This window comes from Zea mays, chromosome 7 (assembly GCF_902167145.1).
Source record: "Zea mays cultivar B73 chromosome 7, Zm-B73-REFERENCE-NAM-5.0, whole genome shotgun sequence".
Classification (NCBI taxonomy): domain Eukaryota; kingdom Viridiplantae; phylum Streptophyta; class Magnoliopsida; order Poales; family Poaceae; genus Zea; species Zea mays.
Window position 1 is genome coordinate 55,063,518 of NC_050102.1, and position 27,751 is coordinate 55,091,268.

At 45.1% G+C, this 27,751-nt stretch overlaps 1 protein-coding gene across 1 annotated transcript; it reads right to left on the minus strand.

The window, feature by feature from the left end:
• Positions 1 to 3,113: 3,113 nt before the first annotated feature.
• On the minus strand, positions 3,114 to 5,169 carry LOC103632383 (uncharacterized). Its single transcript, XM_008654221.2, has 2 exons — positions 3,520 to 5,169; positions 3,114 to 3,277 (listed from the first exon to the last, which is right to left on the minus strand). Exon 1 carries the CDS (start codon positions 4,730 to 4,732, stop codon positions 3,737 to 3,739), a length of 996 nt encoding a protein of 331 aa, XP_008652443.1. The 5' UTR covers positions 4,733 to 5,169; the 3' UTR covers positions 3,114 to 3,277; positions 3,520 to 3,736.
• Between the last annotated feature and the right edge of the window lie 22,582 nt (positions 5,170 to 27,751).

Below are 27,751 nucleotides of genomic sequence, written 5' to 3' on the forward strand. Positions count from 1 at the left end.
ATACTTAACCCTAAACTAAACTCAGAAGAATAAACAAAGCCCAACTAAGAGAAAACTTCAAAACTTAGTTGAAATAATCATAAAATGTCACCATGAATGGACTTAAATAACATCCCAACCATAAAAGTACCAAAAACCCTAAATGGACCCCTAAGAAACCCTGGACTGAAACCCTAGGGGGTTATCTGTAAAAATGTGCACATTTTTGGACCTAAGTGCAAAAACCATGAAATTAGGGTACCTTAGGTCATATGGTTCACATATTTGGAGATTTGCAAATGAAACCCTAAGTTTTGGGCCTATTTGCAAAAAGCCACATTTGGGCTCCATGGGCTAAGTCTAAATTGCAATGGTATAGGGCCAACTTTGATGCCCTATATTTTCCAAATTATGAAGATTTTGCCCAATGTCAATACATCAAGTTTGTAGAGCTATAAAAGGGGAACAACTTTGCTATAGAGATTAAGCCCTGGTACTATGAAAAGTTTTGAGAAAATTGGACCCAAAGATGGGCTCTCAGACTGCCATATGTCTGAATTCAGACTGACAGTGTGATTAAGCAATCTTTGAGCTGGGATTCAAGCATGATCTAGTAAGAATTTATGAGTGATTGCTATAGCAGAATTATAGCTGGTATATAGGGCTACAAAATTGCCACAGACGGATTAGTGAGTGTTTGCACAAAAAATTCGAGATCGGGGCGCTGAAACCTGTCGGTCAGATGCTCTAAATAAGAATTCACATAGTACAGTGCCCTGAAAATATCCCCTGTGCACTGAATGTCGCCGCCGGCGATCTCCGCGGTTGGATTCATGCCGCTGTTATGATTCTTGCTCGCCAGTGCCCGGATAACGCTCCTAGGTAAAAGATCCTGGCGACGGATAAACTCAGACCCGATCGACGGGGAGTTCACCGCACCCACTCGGATTGCGGTCGGCCGGATTGATCCTTGTCGGCGCTGGCCGTTTACGGACCATGTGCCACGTGCCCGAGCATCTTACCACGTTGCAGTTAGTCACGTTAAGCGCATCCAGTGATTGCCGGAGAGCTTGCCACGGTAATTGACACCAATCGCGCGCGCCAGTGACATCCGCTTTCTCTGACCGCCGTGCGTCTTCATCCAATTCCCCGGCCACCACTATAAATTGCGCATACCTCGGCTCCGTTAAGTAATCAAGCACCTCATCCAGCAGCCCGTGCCTCGAATCATCCACTAGAGTCCGCCAATTTGGGATTTCCCCCAAATTGGTTTCCGCCACCGTAGAAACACCTCGCCGTGGCTAGCTTGTTCCAGGTATATCCATACCCCCTGCTCCCTTGTTTTAGCATCCTTAGGTTCTCTAGATGCTCCTTGACCAGTTTGATTGAGTTAAGCTATCATAGATCACCGGGAACGCATTTACTCATCCGATTGTCCGTGCTGTCTCCGTGGATCGGTTGATTCAAAGCTCCGTTGGTGAAATTGATTGAGGGGAAATGGTCACGAGGGGTCCAATCTGGTGTCTGCCACACGAGAGCACCAACCGTTGCGGGATCCGGCCAGTGTGGGCTCACCGGAGCTCAGTTCTCCGCCAAGCCGCGTCGTGGACTTCGAGTTGCGAAGAAATAAATGCGGGGGGGGGGGTGTTCCTGCAAATGTCAGTGGGACATAAGAATAGTGCCATGACCCTTTTCCAGTTATTCAAATCGAGAAGGGCATTTTTGCAAAACCAGCAGCGTGGGCGCGCGCGGGCGCACTTCTGCCTTGTGGCAGAACCTCCCAAGTTATTGGGCCCACATGCACCTGCCCTTTTCTCAAAGACCTCAAACGGCTATGCATGTGCACCAGATAACTTAATAGGATCTGTCCGAGTGCCCCCAAAGGACCTCGGATAAACCACTTACAACCAGGACCGCAGGATTAAGTAAACACAAATCACACACGAACAATTTGCAGCGGAAATCTTATTACCAAATTTTACAAGTTGCATCAAGTTTACATTGAACATGATCGGAGTGATTACAAAAGTGATTCAAAGAAATAACTTTGAACTGTTATAAATTATTTATAATTTTGAAATATATGCTAGCTTAAGTGACCATCCTCATACAGAAGATAAAGACGTGATATACTTATATAAGAAGGCCGAGCCCACCGGCACTTAGCACCATCCACAACAGAACAAAACTATAACCTAAAAAACAACAGGGAATAAAACCCTGAGTATGGAATTACTCGGCAAGACTTACCCGACTAAAGAAAAGACTCTCAAGGGTATGCTGACTTGTCGGGAATCAAGGTAAGGCTTATCAAATTTCAAAGACTCATTTTGCGGAAGAGCTTACTAGTAGTGAATCCTTATGCCAAAATTTTACTTCACAAGTTAAGTACTTTTCCTGAATCTAGATTTGCTTGATCTAAAGCATTCACTAGTCCTGGTCTAGCTTTCTTTTCCCCAAATTCTTATTTCACTTATAAACTACGATGAGTGGTCAGTGAGTTGAGTCTCCATGACCGAGGAGCAACGACGATTCGAACCGATTATACCCAGCTGGGGATCCCTAACCACACGACATATGTAGCACTTAACCCTTGCATATGCCAACCGTTCCCACAGATCCTCCACAACGTGAACTGGTCCGCGCTACCCGGGAGCACAGTACTCCTCCGTCCATCCTCTAGCCAGGAGGGTACACACTACTCCCACCATCTCCCACGCCTAGTGCGCGGTTGTCTTTTCACGTATGGAATAGCCGGGTTCAGGCTTACCGGAGCATGTGGCTAGTTGCAAAGTCTCACCTCATCAGGCCTACATCGAACGGTCCTTAATCGACACAGACGGGCAAACTTCACCGCTCAACGTCTGGTCTCCATAACATATTATTTTCTAAAACTTGATACCTGAGAGAGGTACCCTACTTGAATGATGAAATCATCGCGGCCACAATGGCTTCATCATCACAAGTCATTTTATTTCACAAACTCCCATATCCCGTGTTACACATCATCTTTTAAAAACAATCCTAAATTAATAAGCAGGGCTAAGCATCACTAAATTTTCATAAAACGGGTATTAGGGTTTGGCACACAACTCCTATCACCTAATGCATCAAACAAGGTGACAAAAGATTTTAAAACAACAAGGAGGTGGCGAATGCACCGGGGCTTGCCTGGAAGAAACACTAGGTTAGTGTTTGTTAGACGACGCCCGCTTGACGACCATCTTTTGTACTGATACTCATTTCGTCTGTCCATCTTCAGGTTCGACCATCAACATCATCTTGCGGAGTAGTCCCCCTGTTACGTCATCTTAGGGTCAATTTGGCTTTGGTTCTCCGCATCACGTGGTTAATAAACATACCTAAATGATTTGCATAATGCATATGAATGCATATAAATAGGAATATCACAAACCAAAATAATGCTACGCGATAGCGACTTAAACACCTAGCGGCGAGACGTTGTACAAGTTCATATGGAAATACTAGTTATCGATATACAACTACGCCCAATAATCACAAAATAATAAATTGGCTCACCATGATCGAATCGATTTGATAACCGTGAGGGCGACGACGGTTCTCAGTTTAGACATCCGGTCGAGCTCTTGGCAAATGTTGCATCACATGGGATTTGTTGCTTTATTCAAACTCTCAGGATTTTTCCATGATGCAAAGGATGTCGACGAGTTGGAGACTTGTAAGGTCGAGCACGAAAAAGAGCGAGACCCTGCGTTGCGTCAACGGCAGCGCGACTCTAGCGAGACCCTGTGTCCTCACGGGTCGACAGCATGGACGAGCGGACACGACACGGAGGTGCGAGTCCGCCAAGGACGCGAACTTGAAGGGCGGCGCTTAGAATGAAACCTTGCTGAGCGAAGAACGACGACCTGCAAGGCGAAGCCTGACGACGAGGTCGACCAGGGGATAGAGAGCGCGAGCGCACGCAACAGCGATGATAGTCGAATTGGTAATAGAACGTTGGTGAATTTGGCCGACGCGACCATGAACGCGTGCTGGCGTGGACAAGACAATAGTGGCTAACGAGCTTGCGACGGCGCCACAGATCGGAGGCAGAGAAGATGGCCAGGACGGAGCACAGATCGGCGCGACGGAAACGAAAACCAGGCGCAGGGACGCGCACCATTTCTCTGGGCGCGACGGTGGCCTGGGCAGAACCATCCACGGCCAGAAGGCATGCATAGCCACCATGGCCGGCCAAGCGAGCAGAAAACCACGGCGCCGGAGGAGCAAGGCGAGCAGGGAGATCCAGGCTGGGAAAAAATGGAGGCTGGGCGGGCTCTACAGGGGCAAACACGCCGAACAGAGGGCAAAGCTGAGATGGGGCATACAGCCATGGGAGGTCAGGGGCGAGTGTAGGGAGCTTCGACGGTTGGGAGCGCAGGGGAAAGAACCAGGGACACAAGGAGGATGGAGGAGCACGCGTGGGAGGAGCCGTTCGGCTGGACGCGGTTCGAACAGCCGAACGCCTGGGAGGGAGAAGATCCAGGCGCGCGCAGGGAAGCTCTGGGCTGGCTAGCGCGCGTGAGACAGGAACGAAGGGCGCGCGGCACGCAGGAGAACTGAGCAGGGAGGAGCACACGCAGAGGGCGGGGCCGAGCTGGAGGGAGATCTGGCCAGGCACGGCCGGCGCTGGGAACTTGAGGAGCATGCAGGGAATTTCATGGCGGGGACCAAGGGCGCGGTTGTGGGAAGAAGAAGTGCTCGGCTGGGAGAAACGCCGGGGCGCCATGGGAGCACGGAGGAGATTCGACGAGCAGACTGAGCGAGCACCAGGAAGTTCCGAGCTATGGCAACGGACAGAGGGAGCGCTGGGCGCGCGGCTCAATCCGAGCTAGGCGAGCAGGGAACTAGAGACGCGCTTTGGGAGTAGGGCGAGCTCATAGCAGAGGAACTTGACGGCCAGGGAGCAGACGCGCGCGCAGGGAAGAACGGCTGGGCGCGGTGAGCTCTAGGGAGCAGTGCGCGCAGCAGGGAAGAAGAAAACCGTGCTGGAGCAGAGACCGAGCTCCTGCAGCACGTAGGAAATGGAGAATTGGAGATAGGCGCTCTGTATAGCAGAAGAAGCAACAGAGGAGGCACGACGGCTATGGAGCTTGGGCTAGTGGCTGTTGCAAAGATGAGGAAGACGGCTGCTGCATTCTAGGATAAGAAGCAGGAGGTAAGCGGGGGTGGGGAAAAATCTTCCACGGATGAAGATTACGGAGGGAGAGAGAGCGGTGAATAGTGGGAGAAAGAAAAATCTCCAGCCAAGGGCGGCCGTAGGAGATAGGTACGTGAGATTTTTTTTATTTTTTTTTCTCATTCAAACTCCCATATTTGCAAAAACAAAAAGTTGATATTTTGATACTATCAGATCCGGGTCTCAAAGATATAATCAGAGATCGAACAAAAAAAATGAGACTGACAACAATAATTGTACAGGGTTATGATTTAGTGAATACTTCGGAGTCAGATGAATTTGCACCCGATATTTATATCCGAAGTTTTGGATCGGAGCGAGAAATGATAGACCAAAATAAACTAGTTTTGGCATCGATAATTTGCTCTGTGATTTGACTAAAATTAGCCGGAACCATATCTGCGAATGTATACGCGATTTCGTCGCCAACACAACGTGCTGAAGGATAAATTGGATCGTGTAACACCCTGAATTTAAAGGTATAAAATTTATTTTCTAATATTCACCAAATTCAGGTGTTAGCCTCTCTTTTCCTTGCTTTTATTTTCTTTTTTCTAAATAGAAGAGTTATTTTTTATATATATGTGTAAGCCTAGTAAAATAAAATCTTAGAGGGACTTTGATTGTTGCATTCATGCTGATGCATAGTATTTATGAGTGCAAAATATTATCACAACAGATTAAAATATCTCGAGGATGTTCCTAAGAGTTTTTGGAATCTTCGGAACGTTTCTTCGAGTATTAAATATGAATTTTAGTTTTTCTAATATTAATTAAACTGTCGAAAATTTAGTATTTGCGAAAACTATAAAATTTTGGATACTCGATAACATATGTATATATATTTTCCTCTCGTCGAGCCTGTTCTAGATCTCGTGCCCTTTTTCGTGAGATCACTGAACCGCTTCTCGCGAACGGCATGCTGTTCGCGTCGGCTATCCTCGTCTAACCCCGTCTACCTCTGATCGCGTGCATTCGTTGTTGTTGCAATGGCCATTTGTTTCACACATGTGTGCGACACGAACGCAGTCGCAACCAACTCGTTTCACGTTGCCTCGTCGCGCAATGGTCTCCGCAACTGTCTGACCCCATCCATCCTCTCTATATAGGCGTAGATTTTTTCCCGTCGCCAAAACCCCTTCCCCTAGCCCACTCCGCACGCTCACCTCCCCGGCCCAGCACCGCACCCCTGTGCCAGTGGCCCACCGAGCGCGCACGCAGCCCAGCAGCCGCGCTGCACTGCACGCAGGTGCGCATCCACCGTGAAATCCCCACAGCTCCGCACACCGTATCTGCGCCGCAGCTTCTGTCGCTCACGCCCGCGCGGAGCTCCCTTCCTCAACCGCCTATTCCCCCACGCCGCCCTCAAAATCGGGAGGATCCATAGCACGCCGTAGTTCCTCTCAAACAGGCCCGATGCCCTCCTCCCCACTCCTCCCTCTCGCCCAACCGGAGTTCGCAACGTCGTTCATGCTGGACCTGCCCCTTCGCTCGTTCATGGTGAGCTCGCCCCTTCCTCTCTCAATCCCTCTCCTCGCCTCTTGCCGTACTCGACATGGCGCTAACTCGACGTACCCGGAGCCCGGCCGAACCAGCCGAACCCAGCCCCTCCCCAGGCGAAGCCCGGCGCCCCGGCACGGTGGCCAGCGGCGTGGCCGGCTAGCCGCCCCTACTCCCTGGCGCGCGCACCTCGTCCTCGCTTGTGCCCAAGGCGTGCTCCCCAGCCACCCTCTCTCCTCTACTGTGCTGCTGTAGGCACAACCAACTCCATGGTTGCTGTTGTTACTCCAAGCCTGAAGCCCCACCCGACGAGGCCCCTGCCCACGACGAGCTAGCCCCTGCATGCGGCCCCCAGGGCAGCTGTCGTCGCCGTCAGCCCTATCCTCCGTTGAGCTACCACAGACAAGCCCGCCCCGCCGTGTGTGCCCCCTACGTGATCCGGTTTTTGTGTTGCTGCAATTCATGCACGGAGCCAAGGAGAGAGGAGAAACCGTTCGTGCGTGATATTGAAGAAGAAACCGTAGTGGCCCCACCTGCAGTTTTTTTATTATTACTTTTTATTTCCTTTCCCCACGATGAAGTATGCACGTAGTTGAATGGCTCACCACTCACGTAGAAAAAGATTTGTGCAGGATTGGTTGCGGCCACGATTTTGTGGTACTCCTTGTGGTTTCGGCTCAGCCAACTAAAATACGCTACCTCTTCTTAAATACGCGAACTAGTAAATATTCAATATATATTTTACGTCATAGATCCATTTTGTCTCGTTCCGGTTGTGTTAGATTTGTAACGACATGTTAATAATATTGTTTCATCGTTTCACATATTTTAGCTAATTTATTTTTAGTATAAAAACAACATTTAGTTAGTGATTCTCGCATGCTCGCATTCTGCTTCGCGCATCACGCGTCGCTCACGTATGTCGCGCGTTGTCCGCGCCTACCCGCCTGTACTGTTCGCGTACGCTGTCACCGCCCATTCCACGCGTGTCACGTGTTGTGCTCTATTCTACGAGTATCGTGAGTTCGATCTGTACGATGTTCGCGCGTGCTGTTCACGTGTCGTCGTTCGTGCGAGTCGCGATTCGCGCGCTTTAATAAAATTGTTTATTCGTCACGAATTGGTAACTATTCAATATATAATGCGCCATAAACCTGTTTCTATTTGTTTCAGTCGTGTCAGCTTTGTAGCAACACCGATTTCATATTAGTAACGTACTTTATCATGTCACAAGTTTTAATTATTTAATTAGTTGTTCATTCGACACTTATTAAATAAAATGACCTTCTAATTAAAATTAGTTTATATTTTTAACTCGCACTTTTATAAATATAAATGTTAACTCGATGAATATCAACTTAAATGCTTCTCAGTTAATACTTGTTTAGTATAATCGTGTTATCTGTTAGCGATTATCAAGCGTCGTCGCATTGTCTGCGCGTTGTAAGCGCGTGATGTGCTGGTGGTCGCGTGTCGCGGTGCTGTTTGCGCGTGTCGCACACCGTCGTTTGCGTGCGTCGCATGTGCCATTTACCGGTGTCGCTTGCCTTGCCATGCGTCGGCGCGCATCACGCGTGTCGATCACGTGGGTCGCGCGACATCTACGCTTGATAATAAATTGTTTTCGCCTATAAACACTCATGTTAATAATGGTAATTCATCAGGTCACATATTTTAGATAATTAACTTAGGCTTTGCTCGACTAATGTCTATTAGATTTATTTTCCAATTAGATTAAATGTGTAGCGTTCAACTTGTGATTTTATAATAAACATTAACATGGCTAATATTAACTTAAATATCTTTATCTATTTAATCTTTGTTTAGTATAAACGCGTCTCCTGTTTAGTTCTCTCGCCTGTTGCGCGTGCTGTTCCACACGTGGTGGCGTGCTGGTTCGCACGTCGTTCGCGTTGGTCGCGCGCACTATTTTCGTGCGTCGTTAGCGTGTTTGGACGTCGTTTCGCACGCTGCCGCGTTGTTCCGCGCGTCGTAAATTCGCCCCGCTTAGAATCTCTCGTTTTAATTAAATTACTTATTTGTAACTAACGACTGTTGGTGTAGCAGATTAATCGAAACTAGATAGTAGTTATAATTAATATGATTATGTCAAATTAAAATACTCTAATTAATACTTGTTTAGCATAAACGCGGTACCTTCTCGACCGTAGCTTCAGCCGTCGCGTTTCTTATTCCTGCGTAACCGTAGAAGTGCTCTCTATTTTTATATTGCTCGTTTTGATAATATTTTATCTTGTATGGTGTAATGTTCTTATGCAAATATATGTTTGCTTGTGCCTGTTTGTATTCGTTGCACGTCGTGAATAGATTGCGATCTATTCCTGAGCTTCGAGGAATCGACGATCAATATTTGGTGAACCGCTGGTGCCGAGATCAAGTTCTTCGAGTTCTACGGGGTTGAAGACCCTGAGCATATGTTTGGTAAAGGCAAGTGTCCTCTGACCCATTATGTCCCATTTATTTTATAATACACTGTCCCGCATACTATGAACAACCTAAGGATTTACTAGCTTTCTATTTACCTTGTCCTTGATTTACCTTTTGGGTTACTATGGTTAGCTACATGCTAGCGCTTTACTTTAATCAATGAACACGATGAGATACAATGATAATACTATGATTTTATTCTGGATATGATGATATACTTGTGGCATTTAGGGGACTCGGGTTGTTTCCCGAGTACCTCTCCGTAAGGACCTGTTCGTTGAGAGACCACCCGGGATAACAGTGCAACCATGAGGGTGAAATGGGATGCCCTTAGCTAATTAATTAGAGGAACTAGAGGTGTTGTTGCTTCGCTGTCGTGCCGTCAATGGTGTCCAGGCACAGTGCTTGCTCTGCCGAGGCTGAGTGTCGAGGTTCTTTCGTTTTGCTTTTGTTAGTCACCCTCCTGCGGGGAGAGGTACTGTGTTTATCAAACTGGAGAAACCTAACGGGCGGCTAGTACCTCTAGGGAATCTTTGTAAAGGCTACGTAGTGATACCCTGCTGGACCACCTAGGAAGTGATCAATGGGGAGTCATGATCCCCGGGCAAAATGGGAATCACGGCTCATGGGTAAAGTGTGCGACCTCTGTAGAGGGTAATGAAACTGATATATCAGCCGTGCTCACGGTTAAGAGCAGCCTTGTGATCCTCTTTGATTAGAAATACTCTGGATACGCCTCAGATGATGACTTTAGTGATGATGGTTAATGATAGTGACTTATGATGGTGACTTTAATTATGAATTCTAGTATTTCCTCTCTGAGGAGGTACTTTTTGGGATTATAACTTGGGTTTTATGATAAAATCTGGCTTCTACTCACAATAAATATCTGACCAACTAAAAGCAACTGCTTGAGCCTAACCCCACATAAAAAGCTAGTCCACTTCAGCCAAACGGGGCATTTGCTGAGTACGTTGATGTGTACTCATCCTTGCTTTACCACAAAACACCAGGTTGTCCACATTGCAACCACTGCTCAGGAGAAGATGAAGCCATGGAAGGAGACTTCCAGGAGTTCCAAGACTACGACGAGTTCTAGGTGTGGGTTGGCGGCAACCCCCAGTCAGCTGCCTGTGAAGGCCCTATCTTTACTGCGTTTCGCTTAGCACTTTGATTTACCCGTTAAGTTAATGACTATGTGGATGTCTCTGACTCTGTGATGTAATAAGTTAATACTCTTTTATGTTATTATTCGAGCACTAAGTGATGATGTTCATTTATGTAATCGCTGTGTACGTGAATTCTGATCCTGGCACGTACATAGTTCGCATTCGGTTTGCCTTCTGAAACCGGGTGTGACATAAGTGGTATCAAAGCCGTGCTGACTGTAGGACCGCTAGCCTTGAGTAGCATTAGCCGTTTTTAAGGACTTATTGATTATTACTTCACCTCATCCTTGATGCTGTTTCAAAATATTAGTCACCTCGACCAATTCTATGTTGTGCTCCTATATGCCCCCTTGCCAAAAGTATTTTATTATAGTATGGTCTATACTTCTCTCAATCTATTAGATCTTATCTCACTCTTGTGCTTGCGACATCTTTGTAGATGCCCCTGACAATAACCTTCTTGTCTTTTGGGACTCTTTCCTCTTCCATTATTAAATTGCTACCATTTGACCCCTATTCCATTTTGTTATTGACATGCTCGTATCCTTACCTTTATAATACCCTTATCTTTTGATCTAAAGTACTTACCCTTGTACCTTTGTTGCCTATTTAAACAGTTCAGTTTTTATGTCCTTGACCTTTCTGTCTTTTGAGACCTTTTCCTTTTCTGTTGTTAAGTCGCTATCTTTCGGGAGTTTCTTGTCTCTTGGTATTGGTATGCTCATCTCCTTGAAATCTTACATACTATCATCTTTTTATATGCTTACCTTTATATCCAACGTCTATTTAAAACATTTCAGTTTACATGTCCTTGAGCACCCTTGTTTCTTAATGATCCATGAGCGGTCATTTTATTTTGCACATCCTTGGTGATCTCGTTGTTTCCTTGTAACTTCCTTGGTAATGAATTTTTACTTCAACCCTTCTGTTGGAACCATACCTATCTTACCCTTGATTATTTTCCCCACTTCGCCACTTCGCGAGTCTTGGCTTAACTCTATCCTTGTTTATGCTTTTCACGATTATCATCTTTACTCTTGTCACCTCTATATCTTACCTTGATGCTTATGTTATACCTGTTCTTTAAAACCTTCTCTCTTCCATCTCAATTTTATAGTTGTATTTTACCTATTTTCCCTTGGTCGTATCCTCTTCCTTGTCGCTTGCGAGTTTTTAACCCCATCCTTTGTTGTGCTCCGGTTGGGTACTACCTTTACCTTTCTCATCTCTCAATCCTACCTTGGTGATTACACTATGTCTGTTCTCTAAAATCTCCAATCTCCTATCCAATTTGAGAGCCGTGTTTTACTTATCCTACCCTTGGCAATATCCTCTTCTTTATCACGTGAAAGCCTAGACGTGACCCCATTCCTTGTCGTACTCATACCATAGGCTATTTAATGCCTTCATCTTTTCTCTCATACCCTTGTCCGTTATCGCCTTTCACCCTTGCGATATTTATGTCTTCTACTTAAATGCTTACCTTGAACTTATCATTTAGAAGCCTTCCCTTTCTTTCGACCCACCTTGAGGGCTGTGAGTTACCTAACTCTCCCCTGATTTCTTTTCATTCCTTGCTGCCTTACAAGTTTTGGTCTTAATTCAATCCTTTGTTGTGTATTTTATTTGCTATCACCATCTCCTTGTCATCCCTCGATCTTTACCTCGAGGCTTACCATGTACCCACATTTTAAAGCTTCCTCTCCCATTTCAGTTCAAAAGTGTTGTCTTACCCACCTGCTCTTGGTCGTTTCCTTTTTCCTCTGTCACATTGCAGGTCTTAGCTTTTGTTGGACATCACCCTTACCTTTGTAATCACTAGATCTTGCCTCGATGTTTACCTTGGGTCTGCTTTTTGAAATCTCCTCTTTTCTATCTCAACTCGAGAGTGGTGTTCTACCCATTATGCCCTTGGTCATATCCTTTTCCTGGTCGCTCACAATGCTTGCTTTAACTCCATTCTTTATGGTGCTCGTGCCCCTATCCTGCACATCTTGTTCTTCTCCTCCTCCGATAACTCTAGAGAGTAGTCATTCCCTTTTCAAGAAAGACCACCATTTAATTAAAAGGAACGTATAGCAACGAGATGTTTCTTGATGTGTGCTCATGATGGTTGTCCTTCTGCTATGACTGATTTGCTTCTTTGGAATGAGTGTTGATGTGTTGTGGCCCTTGGTCTGCAATGGCATCAGTTTGCTAGGTGAGTGTCATATATTTAGGTAGTTGAGTTCTCTCCCCTGCTCTCTCTAATCCGTCTATACTTACCTTTTCTCTCTATTCTTTCCTCTTGCACCTGTCCATTTGGCAACCTCCAACTCCTCCAAATCAGTCAAGATCAGAGTTAGCATCATCTTCATCAAGTGCATATCAATGCTCATGTTAAGGGGGTTAGCCGCTAACCCCAATGAAGATAATGCGATCAACATCAACCAACAAGATCGGAGTGGCGCAGCGGAAGCGTGTGTGGGTCCTAACCCACAGGTCCAAGAGGTCCTCAAGAATTGCATCAATTGGTCTCGAGTATCTGAAGGTCAAAGCAACATCCCACAAGTAAAAGTTTCCAGAGTCAAAGTTGAGTCAGAAGAAGCTATGAAAAGCCGATGAACCAATCTCATTTTCTTGTTAGCTTCTTCTTGAATCTCGAGGGCGAGATTCCTGTTAAGGGGGTTAGATTTGTAACACCCTGAATTTAGGGGTATAAAATTTATTTTCTAATATTCACCAAATTCAGGTGTTAGTCTCTCTTTTCCTTGCTTTTATTTTCTTTTTCCTAAATAGAAGAGTTATTTTTTATATCTATGTGTAAGCCTAGTAAAATAAAATCTTAGAGGGACTTTGATTGTTGCATTCATGCTGATGCATAGTATTTATGAGTGCAAAATATTATCACAACAGATTAAAATATCTCGAGGATGTTCCTAAGAGTTTTTGGAATCTTCGGAACGTTTCTTCGAGTATTAAATATGAATTTTAGTTTTTCTAATATTAATTAAACTGTCAAAAATTTAGTATTTGCGAAAACTACAAAATTTTGGATACTCGATAACATATGTATATATATTTTCCTCTCATCGAGCCTGTTCTAGATCTCGTGCCCTTTTTCGTGAGATCACTGAAACGCTTCTCGCGAACGGCATGCTGTTCGCGTCGGCTATCCTCGTCTAACCCCGTCTACCTCTGACCGCGTGCATTCGTTGTTGTTGCAATGGCCATTTGTTTCACACATGTGTGCGACACGAACGCAGTCGCAACCAACTCGTTTCACGTTGCCTCGTCGCGCAATGGTCCGCGCAACTGTCTGACCCCATCCATCCTCTCTATATAGGCGTAGATGTTATTTCGTCTATTTTTTCCCGTTGCCAAAACCCCTTCCCCCAGCCCACTCCGCACGCTCACCTCCCCGGCCCAGCACCGCACCCCTGTGCCATTGGCCCACCGAGCACGCACGCAGCCCAGCAGCCGCGCTGCACTGCACGCAGGTGCACATCCACCATGAAATCCCCACAGCTCCGCACACCGTATCTGCGCCGCAGCTTCTATCGCTCACGCCCACGCGGAGCTCCCTTCCTCAATCGCCTATTCCCCCACGCCGCCCTCAAAATCGGGAGGATCCATAGCACGCCGTAGTTCCTCTCAAACAGGCCCGATGCCCTCCTCCCCATTCCTCCCTCTCGCCCAACCGGAGTTCGCAACGTCGTTCATGCTGGACCTGCCCCTTCGCTCGTTCATGGTGAGCTCGCCCCTTCCTCTCTCAATCCCTCTCCTCGCCTCTTGCCATACTCGACATGGCGCTAACTCGACGTACCTGGAGCCCGGCCGAACCAGCCGAACAAAGCCCCTCCCCAGGCGAAGCCCGGCGCCCCGGCACGGTGGCCAGCGGCGTGGCCGGCTAGCCGCCCCTACTTCCTGGCGTGCACACCTCGGCCTCGCTTGTGCCCAAGGCGTGCTCCCCAGCCACCCTCTCTCCTCTACTGTGCTGCTGTAGGCACAACCAACTCCATGGTTGCTGCTGTTACTCCAAGCCTGAAGCCCCACCCGACGCGGCCCCTGCCCACGACGAGCTAGCCCCTGCACGCGGCCCCCAGAGCAGCTGTCGTCGCCGTCAGCCCTATCCTCCGTTGAGCTACCACAGACAAGCCCGCCCCGCCGTGTGTGCCCCCTGCGTGATCCGGTTTTTGTGATGTTGCAATTCGTGCACGGAGCCAAGGAGAGAGGAGAAACCGTTCGTGCGTGATATTGAAGAAGAAACTGTAGTGGCCCCACCTGCAGTTTTTTTATTATTACTTTTTATTTCCTTTCCCCACGATGAAGTATGCACGTAGTTGAATGGCTCACCACTCACGTAGAAAAAGATTTGTGCAGGTTTGATTGCGGCCACGATTTTGTGGTACTCCTTGTTGTTTCGGCTCAGCCAACTAAAATACGCTACCTCTTCTTAAATACGCGAACTAGTAAATATTCAATATATATTTTACGTCGTAGATCCATTTTGTCTCGTTCCAGTTGTGTTAGATTTGTAACGACATGTTAATAATATTGTTTCATCGTTTCACGTATTTTAGCTAATTTATTTTTAGTATAAAAACAACATTTAGTTAGTGATTCTCGCATGTTCGCGTTCTGCTTCGTGCATCACGCGTCGCTCACGTATGTCGCGTGTTGTCCGCGCCTACCCGCCTGTACTGTTCGCGTACGCTGTCACCGCCCATTCCACGCGTGTCACGTGTTGTGCTCTATTCTACGAGTATCGTGAGTTCGATCCGTACGACGTTCGCGCGTGCTGTTCACGTGTCGTCGTTCGTGCGAGTCGCGATTCGCGCGCTTTAATAAAATTGTTTATTCGTCACGAATTGGTAACTATTCAATATATAATGCACCATAAACCTGTTTCTATTTGTTTCAGTCATGTCAACTTTGTAGCAACACCGATTTCATATTAGTAACGTACTTTATCATGTCACAAGTTTTACTTATTTAATTAGTTGTTCATTCGACACTTATTAAATAAAATGACCTTCTAATTAAAATTAGTTTATATTTTTAACTCGCACTTTTATAAATATAAATGTTAACTCGATGAATATCAACTTAAATGCTTCTCAGTTAATACTTGTTTAGTATAATCGTGTTATCTGTTAGTGATTATCAAGCGTCGTCGCATTGTCTGCGCGTTGTACGCGCGTGATGTGCTGGTGGTCGCGTGTCGTGGTGCTGTTTGCGCGTGTCGCGCACCGTCGTTTGCGTGCGTCGCATGTGCCATTTACCCGTATCGCTTGTCGTGCCATGCGTCGGCGCGCATCACGCGTGTCGATCACGTGGGTCGCGCGACATCTACGCTTGATAATAAATTGTTTTCGCCTACAAACACTCATGTTAATAATGGTAATTCATTAGGTCACATATTTTAGATAATTAACTTAGGGTTTGCTCGACTAATGTCTATTAGATTTATTTTCCAATTAGATTTAATGTGTAGCGTTCAACTTGCGATTTTATAATAAACATTAACATGGGTAATATTACCTTAAATATCTTTATCTATTTAATCTTTGTTTAGTATAAACGCGTCTCCTATTTAGTTCTCTCGCCTGTCGCGCGTGCTGTTCCACACGTGGTGGCGTGCTGGTTCGCACGTCATTCGCGTTGGTCGCGCGCACTATTTTCATGCGTCGTCAGCGTGTTTGCACGTCGTTTCGCACGCTGTCGCATTGTTCCGCTCGTCGTAAATTTGCCCCGCTTAGAATCTCTCGTTTTAATTAAATTACTTATTTGTAACTAACGATTGTTGGTGTAGCAGATTAATCGAAACTAGATAGTCGTTATAATTAATATGATTATGTCGAATTAAAATACTCTAATTAATACTTGTTTAGCATAAACGCGGTACCTTCTCGACCGTAGCTTCAGCCGTCGCGTTTCTTATTCCCGCGTAACCGTAGAAGTGCTCTCTATTTTTATATTGCTCGTTTTGATAATATTTTATCTTGTATGGTGTAATGTTCTTATGCAAATATATGTTTCCTTGTGCCTGTTTGTATTCGTTGCACGTCGTGAATAGATTGCGATCTATTCCTGAGCTTCGAGGAATCGACGATCAATATTTGGTGAACCGCTGGTGCCGAGATCAAGTTCTTCGAGTTCTACGGGGTTGAAGACCCTGAGCATATGTTTGGTAAAGGCAAGTGTCCTCTGACCCATTATGTCCCATTTACTTTATAATACACTGTCCCGCATACTATGAACAACCTAAGGATTTACTAGCTTTCTATTTACCTTGTCCTTGATTTACCTTTTGGGTTACTATGGTTAGCTACATGCTAGCGCTTTACTTTAATCAATGAACATGATGAGATACAATGATGATACTATGATTTTATTCTGGATATGATGATATACTTGTGGCATTTAGGGGACTCGGGCTGTTTCCCGAGTACCTCTCCGTAAGGACCTGTTCGTTGAGAGACCACCCGGGATAACAGTGCAACCATGAGGGTGAAATGGGATGCCCTTAGCTAATTAATTAGAGGAACTAGAGGTGTTGTTGCTTCGCCGTCGTGCCGTCAATGGGGTCCAGGCACAATGCTTGCTCTGCCGAGGCTGAGTGTCGATGTTCTTTCGTTTTGCTTTTGTTAGTCACCCTCCTGCGGGGAGAGGTACTGTGTTTATCAAACTGGAGAAACCTAACGGGTGGCTAGTACCTCTAGGGAATCCTTGTAAAGGCTACGTAGTGATACCCTGTCGGACCACCTAGGAAGTGATCAATGGGGAGTCATGATCCCCGGGCAAAATGAGAATCACGGCTCATGGGTAAAGTGTGCGACCTCTGCAGAGGGTAATGAAACTGATATATCAGCCGTGCTCACGGTTAAGAGCAGCCTTGGGATCCTCTTTGATTAGAAATACTCTGGATACGCCTCAGATGATGACTTTAGTGATGATGGTTAATGATAGTGACTTATGATGGTGACTTTAATTATGAATTCTAGTATTTCCTCTCTGAGGAGGTACTTTTTGGGATTATAACTTGGGTTTTATGATAAAATCTGGCTTCTACTAACAATAAATATCTGACCAACTAAAAGCAACTGCTTGAGCCTAACCCCACATAAAAAGCTAGTCCACTTCAGCCAAACAGGGCATTTGCTGAGTACGTTGATGTGTACTCATCCTTGCTTTACCACAAAACACCAGGTTGTCCACATTGCAACCACTGCTCAGGAGAAGATGAAGCCATGGAAGGAGACTTCCAGGAGTTCCAAGACTACGACGAGTTCTAGGTGTGGGTTGGCGGCAACCCCCAGTCAGCTGCCTGTGAAGGCCCTATCTTTACTGCGTTTCGCTTAGCACTTTGATTTACCCGTTAAGTTAATGACTATGTGGATGTCTCTGACTCTGTGATGTAATAAGTTAATACTCTTTTATGTTATTATTCGAGCACTAAGTGATGATGTTCATTTATGTAATCGCTGTGTACATGAATTCTGATCCTGGCACGTACATAGTTCGCATTCGGTTTGCCTTCTGAAACCGGGTGTGACAGATCGTAACCTCGCGCATGATTTCTCTCAGACAATGCGCGATTCTGATTATTTTGCCCTGAACATTTTAGTCTTCAAGTTCAAATTAATCTGCTCGAGATAAAAATCGTAAGAGTTGGTCGAGCTTCCGAATTCGTATTCACGCGAGTGATGAATTTTAAATAATCACCGGACGCACCGATTTTCGGAACGACTATGTTCCGAATATCACGAAAATTTAGGAAGAGCCCGGATAAATAAAAACGAGGTCGAACTCGCGACAGACGAAACAGATTAAGACAGAGAGACTGTTATTCATCGCTATCATGTGTTAAAGTCCACACTCGTGGTCGAGCAGACGATAAACACCTGGGGTGTTACAGCCCTCCCCCTTAAAAGAATCTCGTCCCGAGATTCAGATCGAAACACTTTTAAGAGTAGAGAAGAATGTAACCCATGTCCATATCAGCGATAATCATGAGACAGTTCCAAGCAAAGGCGAGTGCCTCAGGATGTTGTTTCTCTAGTGGACTTAACATGCATCACCTTAGGCTAATTTAGAGATGTCCAACAATAGAGACGATGTCTGCAAGAAGAACACATAAGGTTCCATGTGTGCAGTTTGCTTTTTTTGATGACACTGTGCTATCTGAGTCCGTTGAGCGAGCGGTAGATATACGACTTTATCCAAACAGAATTAGATGCAACCTCTTGGGTAAAACACACAGAAAGAGGTTTACCAACAAGTGGTCGCGGTAAGTTCATAGCACACGAGACGAGCGTGAATGTCGAATAACATCAGAGTTAACTCGTGTTAATCTAGAAAATCCAAGTCCAAGAAAAATGATAGAGACTTGAAAAATCACCAACGAAAGGATCTGTAAATGCTGACTTCGTGTCTAATCCATTTTATCAAGCATTAGGCATGGCTCGACTTGATCACACATGCTGGAAAAGCACACGTGAGGCAATCGAGACACGACTAGAACTGCGGTCAGGCTATTACCACTTAGCTGAGGGTGGCAAGGTACCTCGACCAACAATGTAGGGTTAGGATACATATGCTCATAATCTAAACCAATATGGCACAAGATCTGTGCATATGTTCATATCCTTCACTTGATCTTGATACGGGTTTCTTCAGGATAGACTAAACTAAAGTGAGTTTAGACAACTCGACAAAACGATCCCTAAACTCAACCTTCGTTCATTGGGCAGTTACAAGTTAGTCAAAACCAACTTGTTGAACTACTTTTGACATTGAGCAGGTCCTCTCAGTACCATTGGTAAGCCAAGGGTTGAGAGTTCACATTTGCTAGCAAAAGGTCATGCACTTGGGTAGAAATCCATTTGGTCAGGTTGTTCATCTATTTCTTCCATGCGAGACAAACTGACTTGGTTCAAGAATACATGGATTAAATAGGAGAACGATTGAACAAACTCCTACACTTCAGCAGTAGGGGAAAAGCCAATCTCCATTTTGAGAGCTAATTAGTTGTCTCTCAATACTAAAAAGCTCCAAGGCTTCACCTTTACACAAAGGATGTAAAGGGAACGTGTATGTGTGAAGTCACCATCAAAGTCAAGGAAAAGAGACCACACATGAAAGGGTATGCCCTTTTGATACAACAGAGATGACAGATGTTGCTTCATTATTTCGATAAACAGCACAAAAATTGTTTCAAGGGAGAGGTCTACGGAAAATAACATATTAGTGGAGTCCCATAATGAATCATGACTAAGGACCTCGATACCAGCATGCACCAAGCAGCATAACCTTGCGTGTACATTCATAAGGGGCTCTCAGTTTCGTAGCGGCACCATAAGTCATTAACCATGACACCATTACCGAACATCACCAATAAAGAATCTCACGTGGTAAAACTAGATTGTGCCAAGATAACACATTGATATAGTCTCATAATGGATTACAACTACTAACTGTGATACCAGCGTGTGCCGAGCAGCACGACCATGTGTGTACATTCATTGGAGGCCCTTGGTTTCGTCACGGCACCATCAGTTTTAGTCATAACACCATTACTAGACGTAACCAATAAGAAATCTTGCACGACACAACTGGATTGAGCAAGGATGACAATATACAAAAATAGACTCCACTTGTAAAAATGGTTAAAGTAGAGAGCCAAATAGATCACGACCCGATGAAGGAACAAGACATGGCCATAACCTAACTTGGATGACGAAGGGAGTACGATGGGAGACTGTTAATTCAGCCCCAAGCATATTTCTATGCCCATCATAGAGATTACAAGGTCAAGGATTAGTATCTATTAGATGCGGAGGGAAAACAAGCATAAGATTAAGTTAGTATGCCTTCGATAGACATGAGGAAACCAAAGGCATCAAATTCAAGATAATGGTCGGACATGCTTTTCCTAGGTTAGGTTGATAAAACAACATTGCAATCTTCAAGAACAGGCAAACTGGAATAGAGACATCAGCTTGCACTAACTGAATAAGGATATGGTTTAGGATGGAGACATGACTCGAGATTCTTGTTTCAAGTCCGAGAACACTTTAGGTCCAACAAAGAAATTATCTAAGCATTTATTTTTATGTGTTTGGTCATGGAGTGATAACGGAAAAATCAGCTTTGGGTCATGGTTCACTAAATAAGAACATGGCCTAATTTTGGGTTTAAGCAAACAAACTACTAACCTTCTATCAGTACATCAAGCACCAGAGCAAACACATATATAACACCTAAATAGGTTACCTAAAGAACAGAGGACAACTATTTCATCGAAGTTTATAACACAATATTACACCACATTATCCACAATCACTGTTTACTGGAATAAGGGTGAGAGAAACATCTTGGGTGTATAGGTGACAAACATAATGTAACAATCAGGATGCATGCTCGTCCTATTCATCCTCACTGATTTTGCCAACATAATGTGGCAATAACGTTCTATATCGGTGGCATACTTACAACTCTCTCGGTATTTTGCTAGTCGTCAGCTACACATACGTTTTTGAGGTTAGTGTATCTGCAGAAAAATCCATCACAACCCAAGTCCCAATGATGCAATTCACACATGACAGTTTATCACAGTTTATACTCCATATATTGCTATATGGAGGCCAGCTCATCATTAAGCACCGAGCCACGCATAGGCGCCGTTGCCACACCTTAACCATAGGGCAACTCATTATGGTAGCTCACCTTCTTACCTGAGCGTAGGTGCGTCGTTACAAGTACGTTACACTTCTCAGTATTCCCATGTCGGTATACCCATACATATCCATGGGGTACTGAATTCCCAGAAAATTAAATACTCCACATCGTAGCCTTCATATATACATATGTAAAACTTGTATATAATCAAGCATCACAATTAAGCACTCCCCTAGACCGACGTTTGTTCGGTCATGCTCTCACATCTCACCTTACCTGAGCGTTGATCCATTCAAAACTGAATGGCCTAAAAAATAACAATACACATGTATGCAATACCCCCGGTTGTGGATTAGTGGTTTTAAACTAAGCCACCTGATAGTCCTTACTTTAGGGCTTAACAGAGGATGTCGCTAGCATTATAGTTTTTTCAAAGCTGTTTTTCAAAACCAAAACTTTTGTTTTTAAAATACGTATGTGACCGTATTATACTTAATCGTGCTCCAATACCAGCTGTGGCAGAACCTCCCAAGTTATTGGGCCCACATGCACCTGCCCTTGTCTCAAAGACCTCAAACGGCTATGCATGTGCACTAGATAACTTAATAGGATCTGTCCGAGTGCCCCCAAAGGACCTCAGATAAACCACTTACAACCAGGACCGCAGGATTAAGTAAACAAAAATCACACACCAACAATTTGCAGTGGAAATCTTATTACCAAATTTTACAAGTTGCATCAAGTTTACATTGAACATGATCGGAGTGATTACAAAAGCAATTCAAAGAAATAACTTTGAACTGCTATAAATTATTTATAATTTTGAAATATATGCTAGCTTAAGTGACCATCCTCATACAGAAGATAAAGACGGGATATACTTATATAAGAAGGTCGAGCCCACCGGCACTTAGCACGATCCACAACAGAACAAAACTATAGCCTGAAAAACAACAGGGAATAAAACCCTAAGTATGGAATTACTCAGCAAGACTTACCCGACTAAAGAAAAGACTCTCAAGGGTATGCTGGCTTGTCGGGAATCAAGGTAAGGCTTATCAAATTTCAAAGACTCATTTTGCAGAAGAGCTTACTAGTAGTGAATCCTTATGCCAAAATTTTACTTCACAAGTTAAGTACTTTTCATGAATCTAGATTTTCCTGATCTAAAGCATTCACTTGTCCTTGTCTAGCTTTCTTTTCCCCAAATTCTTATTTCACTTATAAACTACGATGAGTGGTCAGTGAGTTGAGTCTCCATGACCGAGGAGCAACGACGATTCGAACCGATTATACCTAGCTGGGGATCCCTAACCACACGACATATGTAGCACTTAACCCTTGCATATGTCAACCGTTCCCACAGATCCTCCACAACGTGAACAGATCCGCGCTACCCGGGAGCACAGTACTCCTTCGTCCAACCTTTAGCCAGGAGGGTACATGCTACCCCCACCATCTCCCACACCCAGTGCGCGGTTGTCTTTTCACGTATGGAATAGCCGGGTTCAGTCTACCGAAGCATGTGGCTAGTTGCAAAGTCTCACCTCATCAGGCCTACATCGAACGGTCCTTAATCGACACAGACGGGCAAACTTCCCCGCTCAACGTCTAGTCTCCATTACATATTATTTCCGAAAACTTGATACCTGAGAGAGGTACCCTACTTGAATGATGAAATCATCGCGGCCACAATGGCTTCATCATCACAAGTCATTTTATTTCACAAACTCCCATATCCTGTGTTATACATCATCTTTTAAAAACAATCCTAAATTAATAAGCAGGGCTAAGCATCACTAAATTTTCATAAAATAGGTATTAGGGTTGTTTAATCAAGGAAGGAAATGCATCAACGGTTTAGCACACAACTCCTATCACCTAATGCATCAAACAAGGTGATAAAAGATTTTAAAACAGCAAGGAGGTGGTGAATGCACCGGGGCTTGCCTGGAAGAAACACTAGGTTAGTGTTTGTTAGACGACGCCCGCTTGACGACCATCTTTTGTTCTGACACTTGTTTTGTCTGTCCATCTTTAGGTTCGACCATCAACATCATCTTGCGGAGTAATCCACCCATTACGTCATCTTGGGGTCGACTTGGCTTTGGTTCTCTGCATCACGTGGTTAATAAACGTACCTAAATGATTTGCATAATGCATATGAATGCATATAAATAGGAATATCACAAACCTAAATAATGCTACGCGATAGCGACTTAAACACCTAGCGGCGAGGCGTTGTACAAGTTCATATGGAAATACTAGTTATCGATATACGACTACGCCCAATAATCACAAAATAATAAATTGGCTCACCATGATCGAATCGATTTGATAACCGCGAGGGCGACGATGGTTCTTAGTTTAGACATCCGGTCGAGCTCTTGGCAAATGTTGCATCACATGGGATTTGTTGCTTTATTCAAACTCTCGGGATTTTTCGACGACGCAAAGGATGTCGATGAGTTGGAGACTTGTAAGGTCGAGCACGACAAAGAACTTCGGATCCCAACGCAAGTAGCGTGCAATTGAAATATAGATCATCGGGGTCGATGAGCATGTCGCGGACGCGACGTGGATTGACGACGAGGAACAAGGGGGTGTCACAGCACAAAAAGGGCAACACGAAGATATTGGGCACCGTCTATGGCGTGTGTGTAGATTCCTGGGACTCGACAAGCTGGGCAAAGTAGAGAGCTAACCCTGCATTGCGTCAACGACAGCGCAACTCTAGCGAGACCCTGTGTCCGCACGGGTTGACAGCATGGACGAGCGGACATGGCACGGAGGTGCGAGTCTGCCTAGGACGCGAACTTGAAGGGCGACGCTTAGAATGAAACCTTGCTGAGCGAAGAACGACGACCTGCAAGGCGAAGCCTGACGACGAGGTCGAGCAGAGGATAGCGAGCGCGAGCGCACGCAACAGCGACGATAGTCGAATTGGTAATAGAACGTTGGCAAACTTGGCCGACGTGACCATGAACGCGTGCTGGCACGGACAAGACAACAGTGGCTGACGAGCTCGCGACGGCGCCACAGATCGGAGGCAGAGAAGACGGCCAGGACGGGGCACAGATCGGCGCAACGGAAACGAAAACCGGGCGCAGGGACACGCACCATTTCTCTAGGCGCGACGGTGGCCTGGGCCAGAACCGTCCACGGCCAGGAGGCATGCACAGCCACCATGGCCGGCCAAGCGAGCAGAAAACCGCGGCGCCGGAGGAGCAAGGCGAACAGGGAGATTTGGGCTGGGAAAAAATGGAGGCTGGGCGGGCTCCGCAGGGGCAAACATGCCGAACAGAGGGCCAAGCCGAGCTGGGGCAGACAGCCATGGGAGGTCAGGGGCGAGCGCCAGGCGAGTGCAGGGAGCTTCGACGACTGGGCGCGCAGGGGAAAGAACCAGGGACACAGGGAGGATGCTGGAGCGCGCGTGGGAGGAGCCGTTCGGCTGGACGCAGTCCGAGCAGCCGAACGCCTGGGAGGGAGAAGATCTAGGCGCGCGCAGGGAAGCTTCGGGCTGGCCAGCGCGCGTGAGATAGGAAGCAAGGGCGCGCGGCACGCAGGAGAACTGAGTAGGGAGGAGCACACGCAGATGGCGGGGCCGAGCTTGAGGGAGATCCGGCCAGGCGCGGCCGGCGCTGGGAACTAGAGGAGCGTGCAGGGAATTCATGGCGGGGACCAGGGGCTCGGTTGGGGGAAGAAGAAGAGCTCGGCTGGGAGAAACGTCGGGGCGCCATGGGAGCACGGAGGAGATTCGACGAGCAGACTGGGCGATAACACAACTAAAACGTTATCTGGTGGACCTGTAGGTGGGGCCTATCCTCCTTTTGTGAGGGACTGCAAATAGCCTGGTTTGCAGCCGGGCTGCAACAAATTTTTTTCCGAAAGAGAACGGTGAATAGTGGGATAAAGAAAAATCTCCAGCCAAGGCCGGCCGTAGGAGATAGGTACGTGAGATTTTTTTATTTTTTTTCTCATTCTTACTCCCATATTTGCAAAAACAAAAAGTAGATATTTTGATACTATCAAATCCTCGTCTCAAAGATATAATCAGAGATTGAACAAAAAAATGAGACTGACAACAATAATTGGACAGGGTTTTGATTTAGTGAATACTTCGGAGTCAGATAAATTTGCACTCGTTATTTATATCCAAAGTTTTGGATCGAAGCGAGAAACGACAGACCGAAATAAACTGGTTTCGGCACCGATAATTTGCTCTGCGATTTAAGTGAAATTAGCCGAAACCATATCTACGAATGTATACGCGATTTCGTCGCCAACACAGCGTGCTGAAGGATAAATTGGATCGTAACCTCGCGCACGATTTCTCTCGGACAATGCGCAATTCCGATTATTTCGCCCCGAACATTTTAGTCGTCGAGTTCAAATTAATCTGCCCAGGATTAAAATCGTAAGAGTAGGTCGAGCTTCCGAATTTGTATTCACGTGAGTGATGAATTTTAAATAATCACCGGACGCACCGATTTTCGGAACAACTATGTTCCGATTATCACGAAAATTTAGGAAGAGCCCGGATAAATAAAAATGAGGTCAAACTCGCAACAGACGAAACAGATTAAGACAGATAGATTGTTATTCATCGCTATCACGTGTTAAAGTACGCACTCGTGGTCGAGCAGACGATAAACACCTGGGGTGTTACATGCCTTTTGATGGGCCTACTTGGGCCAGTTACGGTCCAGAACTGTCCATTGTTTTTCTTTTTTCCTTTTCTTCCAGAGCTAAAGAAATTCTAGAAAATTACAGAAAAATGCTAAAAATACCAAACCAATTTTGCTAGGCTTCTAATTTCCTATAGTATTTAATAAAAATAGTTTCATGATTTTAGTTCCAATAGGAAATTTTGGGGCATTTAAAATAGCCAAAATCCATACTTCTGGAATTTTAGAGAATAATTAATAATCCCAAAATTCATCAAACTTTTTAGATATGCTTTAAATATTATCTAGAAGCCTTGGGTAAAGTTTGGTATGATTTGAACCTTGTTTGGTACTTAGAACCCAAATCCTAGCTCCCCTGCCCTATGAACTTCACTATAGACTCCGAAAACCCTAATTTCTCGGAGATCCATGAAGGAAAGTTATATTCAAGACATTAGATAATAAACTTTTATTATCTTAGCATTTTCATGAGCATTACATGAGCATTCATGATTATATATGGTTATATCTAGAGAACGAAGAGGAAATAGAAGTTGAAGAAGCGAGGACTTCACTACCACCACCTGAAGAACCTCAGGCAGGAAACTGTTTCTATTTTGATATCTACGGAACAGAGTCTGATTCACCTATCACTCAAGGCAAGCCCCGGTGCATTTGCCACCCCCTTGTTATTTTGAAATCTTTCTCACTTACTTGATGCATTAGGTGTTAGGAGTTGTGTGTTAAACCAGTTGCTGCATTGCCTTCCTTGGATTTGACTACTTCTCCTTAAATCTCTGTTTTACAAAAAGGTTTTTCTTATGCTTAGCTTTGCTCTAGAAAAACAAAAATGTTTTGTTTTTGACAAAGATGATGCTTCAAGTGGGTGGGATGTTTTCGAAAATAAAACTTGATGGTGGATCCATCATGGCCATGATGGGTTCAACATCAGAAAAGATGAACCTCTGCCAGGTACCAAACTTTGGGTTTGAAATGATAAAGCTGAGACCGGGCGGGTGACTTGCATGAGAAGAGAGTCTCGGTGTAGTGTCTCCGTCTGAGTCGATTAAGGAACTTCTCGATGTAGGCTTGATGATCGAGAACCTTTTAACTAGTCACATGCCTCGTCATGGGTTAGCTTTGCCTCGGGCAAACTAATACCAGAATAAGATAACACGCAATGTGAGTGGAGAGATGGCGAGAGTAGCGTGTACCCTCCGTGGCAAGAGGCTGGACGGTGGTGTATCTGTGCACTCGGTTGGCGTGAACCTGATCTAGTCTTAAGAACCCCGGTGGCGAGTTGACATATGCAAGGGTTAAGTGCTACATATGTCGTGTTATTGGAGATCCTCAGCTGAGTATAATCGATTCGGATCTCCGTAACTTCGCGGACATGAAGACTTGGTCACTGACCTACACGTAGCATTCCAGTGAATAAGAAAGGGGTGATAAGAAATTGGCTAGTATAGGTCCAGTGATTGAACTAGGATAGAAAGAAACCTAGATGCAGGTAACTTCACTTAACCTGACAAATAAAATTGGATTTTTAAGGATCCACTATTAGTAAGCATTTATGCAAACAGAGTCTTTGATTATTGACAAGCCATACCTTGACTCCCAAAGGCCAGCATATCCTTGAGAGTCTTTTATTTTTACAGGTAAGACTTGCGAAAGTACATTTCGTACTCAGGGCTTTGTCCCATATTGTTTTAGGTGAAGAAGCAGCAAACTTTTGTTGCTTCTGTTCCAAGGTGGTACCAAAAGAAGAAAATCAAGACTGAAGCTGCGGGAGGAAAGGTCTTCCATTAAGAAAAACTTTTCACTGTTTATTCGGGAGGGGTTTTTGCCTCCCAGGTTATGTAATAATAATACTCAACACTCTTATATTTGGTTCTAGTCTATAATAAATACTACTCTTTCTTACTTCTAAATAAAGTAAGTTATTGTAACTGCTTCGGCATTTTTCGTACCTCCGATCTGTTATAATGTCTGTGTGATGGGTGAAACGCTCTTGGGCAAGGTAAGAAATTCAGATACCGAACTTGTCAAGTGATCAGGTGCACCTGCAGGGTTGTCTGAGGTCCTATGGACAAGGACAACTATAGGTGGGCCGAATGACTTGG

Coding starts and splice junctions, on each gene's coding strand:
- LOC103632383 (XM_008654221.2), bottom strand. CDS start 4,732: ATGGCGCCCCGGCGTTTCTCCCAGCCGAGCACTTCTTCTTCCCACAAC.